At 42.9% G+C, this 6,070-nt stretch overlaps 2 protein-coding genes across 2 annotated transcripts; one reads left to right on the top strand and one right to left on the bottom strand. All coding sequences in view use genetic code 11, as the record gives it.

The window, feature by feature from the left end:
• Positions 1-108: 108 nt before the first annotated feature.
• EGR_06541 (Innexin unc-7) lies at positions 109-1,345 on the top strand (the record flags this gene model as incomplete). Its single annotated transcript, XM_024495790.1, has 2 exons — positions 109-289; positions 360-1,345. 2 exons carry the CDS (start codon positions 109-111, stop codon positions 1,343-1,345), a joined length of 1,167 nt encoding a protein of 388 aa, XP_024349750.1.
• Positions 1,346-4,215: 2,870 nt separating this feature from the next.
• Positions 4,216-5,982, bottom strand: EGR_06542 (hypothetical protein; the record flags this gene model as incomplete). The annotated part of the gene is made up of 5 exons (XM_024495791.1): positions 4,216-4,541; positions 5,204-5,409; positions 5,445-5,543; positions 5,582-5,762; positions 5,796-5,982. The coding sequence occupies 5 exons, from the start codon at positions 5,980-5,982 to the stop codon at positions 4,216-4,218; spliced, it is 999 nt and encodes a 332-aa protein (XP_024349751.1).
• Between the last annotated feature and the right edge of the window lie 88 nt (positions 5,983-6,070).

Consider the following 6,070-nt stretch of genomic DNA (forward strand, 5'->3'; position numbering starts at 1 on the left):
AAACGCCACGGATCCAAGGGCAATGACTTCTCAACCCTTGAAGATTTCAGTGATCGATTGAACAGTTTCTACACCACCATCATACTTCTCATTCTCGTTAGTATCACCATGACCAATGTCTACTTTCTACGACCCATCTCCTGCACCACTCCCTCTGCACCCTCCAGTGGATTTGGAAGCTATGCCGAGTCAGTCTGCTGGGTCCAGGGTACCATCGGTCTCAATAAAGACGACAAACTTCCCACCAACGAAACGGAATGGGACGAACTTCGACACAGGGCTGATATCTGTAAGCTTTGCTCTCCATTCCCCATCCTCACAGCAATTTACAATCCTCTCTTCGTTTACGTCTCCTTTAGCCTTCTACCAGTGGGTACCCTTCTGCCTTTCCATTCAAGCAATCCTCTTCTATCTGCCACATCTCATTTGGCAATCCCTGTCTGTCTACACTCTCGGTGACAATCTCAACTCTCTCATCACACGTGCGCAAACTGCCACAACATGTGACGACTTGGACACAAGGTCCAAGTTGGTACACACATGCGCCGATCACCTCCACCTCCTTTCACGACAACACACAGACACTCGACAATCCAGGTTGTCTCGACTCCAGCACAATGTCCTCTCCTTTACTCAATGCGCAAGCCTCTGTGTGTTTGGAAAGCGTTTGGGCAACCGCACAGCAGTTCTATATCTCTTCGTGAAATTCCTCTACATCGTCAACTGCTTGGGACAGCTCTTCCTCGTGATGCGGTTCCTAGGACCTGATAACGCCAGCCAAAGTAGTCCACTCACCTTCAGTCAACGTCTCTTCAACTTAACAACCAGTCGACAGGAATGGGGAGGAAGTGACATCTTCCCACTCCAAACTCTCTGCCCAATTCGCGTTCCCAATCTGGGTATTCGATCACAGCTCTACACCGCAATCTGTGCTCTCCCCGTAAACATGTTGAACCAGAAGATTTACCTCTTCCTCTGGGTGTGGATCATTGCTGTTCTAGCACTCTCTCTTTTCACAGCAGTGATGTGGACGCTACGATTGCTATCGCGGTCGCACAATAAAGCATTTCTGAGGTCTTTTCTCGAAATCTCCCTCCTAGCCTCGTCTCCACTTCCAGACAACGAAGGACAGGGAGATTCACACGCACCTCAATCGGTTGCTTTGAGGGCAAAACAGATGGAAGTATTCCTTAAAAGTGTGGTTGGATGCGACGGCAGCTTCCTCATCCGAATGTTACGGCTCAATGCAGGGGACGTGATAGCCGGTGAAATCTTGGTCGCCTGGTGGCATTTGTTCCACAATGCAGATGAGGGGGAGGAGGTGTCTGAGGGAAGTGGGCAGTGAAGCGACCGTGCTATTTGGTGGTGAGAAAGCAAATAGCTTTCTTCACTGCCCAGCTCTCACTCATGAAGATGATCTTGTGTTTTTGTCCTACATACGCTTTCGGTTTTCGACATATTTACTTTGCTTGCTATAAACAATCCACCTAATAGCGTCTCCTTTTGATACAATGAATATTTGGAAGGATGATCATTCCAAGTTAAGAATCCCACATCCTTCAATCAATATTTGCTAGAAAATTTCACCCAAAAGACTCGTATTGTTTAAACGACTTAGGGAATTGTTTGCGCATTCGAATCGCGTCGGCAGCACCAGGAGGTAGTGGAGAGACTAACCATAGTATCCCTACAAAGCCTGACCAAAGAGAGGATGAAACACCTAGCATAAGAGCAATCAATTTGTGAACCCTCCCACATCATGCCAGAAAAACAGAACTGAGATACGAATGACAGAGTATTAGGGTGGTTGCTTCGAGTCTAGTGTCGTCTCTACCCTTTCGACTGTACCAAATCGCTTCATAACAGCATAAATGGCCGCAATGCTGCTGCCCTCGTGGGTTATTCATGTATGCGGCGAAGCCGTGGCCTCGACTAAATTTATGCTGGCTTAAGCTAAATTGATCAATTCCTATCCAAATTTCGGTTAGCAAATTGAATTGAACTTAAATTTACTTAGGTATGTAAATTGTACTCCAATTCTAATAAACTAAAGCGGTTTTACAGGCTTCATCTATTGCCCAAAATCCATTTTAAGAGAACAATTAAATTATTATTTTGAGAAAAGATTTTGCTACTGAGAGTTGTCAAAACATACATTTCATTGTATTGAGCGCCACACATGAGAATCAGCTGTTTCATCATCTGTGTAGCAATCAATATTTAGTCAGGCAGTCAGCTGATTACCAGTAACAAACCTCTCTACTTGAGGAGGAAAACCAATGAACCTCTGCCGCGTGTCCAAACTGCGTGGTCATGTGATCAACCAGGTTTTCGGTTCCCTGAAAATGCGAAGCTACATGCAATATGCTTGTCTATTTTTAAGAAAAAAAACAGGCATTCTTACTTGCATTGATCTATACAAATTCCAAATTTTGTTATGCTCACTTATAAGGGACAGTGGCAAATGAGAATGTTCGACAAGTGTGAAAGAGCAGAATTCGTCATGACTTTCGTTTACGGAGATTCGAGCAAGACAAATCGGAGAGTCTGGTTGTCTTGTATTGGAGCCTGAAGTACCCAAATATGAATTGCTTCAATTATTGGCAACGCAAAGTAATTTTACGTGAAGCGAAAAGATGAATCTGATTAACACGTTTACTCTCAGCAACACAAACGTGACGTATTCCCCTATTCCATTTGCATTGAATCATGTGTAGTAAAGCAATAAACTACATGTGGAGTATTTCTGATCTAAATGCATTTACACTTACTTGTTTTTATCATCAGTTAATCTTCCACGAATACCTTGGCAGCGAATGAGTTAGTTGCACATAATGAAAGAAATAATACAAATTTCGTGGTATGCAAAGAGAGTTCGTTTGATCGACTGGGTGATGGAAACGAATGTAAGGTAGCAAAGCACTAATCCAATCATTTCATTGCGCACCTAACGCTTTGTACCATTTAGCTTATTTTATCAACATCAATGAGACGTGCTCCAGAAGCACAATTACATCTGTGAGGAGATATGGCATTGAGTCGTCTGCTAGTGAATTTAAACATTGAGGACCACCGCATCGGTTTCCCAAATATCAATGTGGAGTTAACTCATGGCGCTCTAACTCATGTGACAGCATAAGGGTCATTAACGTGAGGCTACCAGCTGTATCCCTTGTAGAGACGTATAGGCACGGGTGGGATGTGCATCAATTGGTACATTTGTATGGTAATAAGGCATCCTTTACGCATGTACTCCCTTCTTTTTTTACTATGCTTTTGAATTACGAGCAGTGTGCAAAATTGCCGTTTTCTGCGAATTATATCCTGTTAAGTCAACAGAAACAGAGCCGTTTTGCAAAGTGGTCCATTCGATCGAGACAAGAGATGGGAAAACAATTTTCCGCACTTAATTAGCCGAAAATGAAGGAAGAATTGGTCAAAAACATGAAGTAACAAGGAACACTTTATGTTTGGGTTGAATAGCTTTAATCCTGTTCAGAAGTGTTCTACTGATATCTAGTTAGTAACGTTAAGATTAGTATTTTAAATCCCACGAAATATAGTTGCTTCTAGTCATCCGAATTAAAGAAAGGCATATATATACACATGTATTTTCCCACTTATTATAGCACTCAAGGTTTGTTTAGATTGTTAAAAATAACCACATACTTGCGACTAATGAAAAGCCTACTTAATCAGGCGATCACACAGTTGGAACATGCGGAGCGAGTTTATTGGTCTGCTTCCTTAAGTGATCAGCTGACTTCTTCATCGATCGCCATCCGCACAAGCTCTGATCATTCAGCCGCCAGAAGTTCTATCGATTTTCTTGTATGGAGAAGTGTATCACAGGTAATCAGCTGACTGGCTGAATATCAATCATCATTGCACAGATTTTTGAACAGCTGATTGTCGTGCTTCCAGATCACACGTGAACACTGCTTGCATCCGATAAAGGACCTTTTAAACGCATCGAGGCCGACTTGTCATCATCCATTCTGCCCCTACGAATCTGCCCATCTCCGTTTCCCCTCACAAATGATATTGACGTTTAAGCAATTAAATCCGATTACATGCGACTTTTGGGGATCCACTCATCTACGCAACTACCATTTAACTACCGAAAACCCGAACTTCCACTTATCCATTCATTGACCAGACTCCGCCAAAATACATAAAAAAATCAATGCATTTACTTTATGAAAATAGAGGATCCTACTCAACCTCTCGCAGTCTTCTCGTCTTTAATCGATTCTCCATGTGTCGTCTCACAACCTGCGCGAATTTTGGTTGTCCAGCCAGTTGGTACCCAGTGGAAAGAAGGCATGTGATCCGCCGATTGAGACGGTTTGCCTTCTCAAATGTCTCCGATGTGGAAGCAGCAGCAGGATGAAAGGCCAGTAGGTCCAGGCCCAACTCCAGACCTTCACCGAAATCACCCTCATCGTTGGCAAATTGAACGAGAGTCATCAATTCGTCCAATTTGGAGGTGTTTGCGTTTGTTGTGTCAGTCAGGGTTTGAAGAATTGTGACGAGCTCCTCTAACAGCCAAAAGAAAAAGCAAATGTTCTATTTTCTATCCACACTTTCGAGACCCACCAATTCATCTCAAACCCATCGATTTAGTCTAGATCCGTTAGGCCGCTCGAAGTCCCTTCACCCATTTTTTGAATTTCCAATTCATCCGCCCATTCACGCACCACACGGCCATCTGGACTTCGCTCACCTATTCGTTACCGATTCATCCATCAATCATAGACTCACTCATTCCGTCATCTCGCTATCCATGCAATTCTTCGGTTCTCATCATGCTCCAACAGTCTAACATACTTTTGAACTTCCCCTTTGAAAATAGAGCTGGGAACAAGATGACCACGTGGTGAGAAACAAGAAGAAGGGAGCACCTACGTCCATCCAGCCATCTTAACTTATCCACATATGAGTACACGGTGGGAAAGTTTAGTCAGGCTTAATTTAAAAGAATAGACGACTGGATGGAATCCGTCTGTGCAAGTTAAGCCACAGCACCAGTCGTAGAAACCAATCTCGACATGGAAAACACCAACTTGCCGATTCCTCTTCACTTTCTAACTTTATAAAGGTGAAGACAAAATACAACCGCAATCATCCACACACATCACCCTGCGCTATCACATCAGTTACAAAATGGTTATTTTTTTATGTGGAACTGTCGAGAACTTACTATGGGTAGTAGGAACGGGTCGGTAGCCAATACCGTTTTGCAAATTAATTTTAACTCCCACCCCGTTTAACGTCTCACACGTGCACTTCCGTTTAACCGACACCTTTGAATCAATACAAATCCGTCTGTTCTTCGCAAACTCCGACAATTTCGGCAAAATGATCGGTATAGATCCACCCTTCGTTTTCGGATGCTTCAGTAAATTTCTAAAATCAAAGTTAGTAAGAGAAAACAAGTTTACAAGACAGTGGTGAATATATTTTCACTTGAGATTGTGAGCTTTCCTGTTTCGGATGGGTTCGACGAAACTAGAAAAGCAGGCTGGTCAGCGTGATTATCCCTGGGACAAAAAAGTAATTAGAAACAAACTAAGCGCACCTGAAGTACCCGACATGAAAGGGATTTTCACCATCTGCAGCTAGAACAGTGACTACTTCGGGAGGATCATGGAAATATCGATAAAAACCAGTTAGATCATCATCGGGTTTGAATTTTTTGGGTTCGTGGAGAACCTCGAAGGGTCCCACAAGTCTGATATTGGTATCTCCATATAGTGCGTCTGAAAACAAATAATTTCTTTATTCAAACCTACCAAGAGGAGAATCAGGGGCAACAGAACAGCAAAAGGCGTAAAATTCATAAAAATCAGGGGGACACTTTAAAAGGAATGTCGATTCGATTAGATCTGAAACTTCATTGTGACCTTCCTTATCAGATTCGTCAAGTTTGGCACTTTTCGGGGGTTCATTATTGACGTCACGGGACTTACGTTTGGGCATTTTCAACTGCAAAGAACTCAAGAATCGCGCGCTAGCAATGACCTTTTTGTGTGATGAGATTTGGCTTTACAATAATGCGGCTGATGTC

This window comes from Echinococcus granulosus (genome assembly GCF_000524195.1).
Source record: "Echinococcus granulosus chromosome Unknown EG_S00059, whole genome shotgun sequence".
NCBI classification, from domain to species: Eukaryota; Metazoa; Platyhelminthes; class Cestoda; order Cyclophyllidea; family Taeniidae; genus Echinococcus; species Echinococcus granulosus.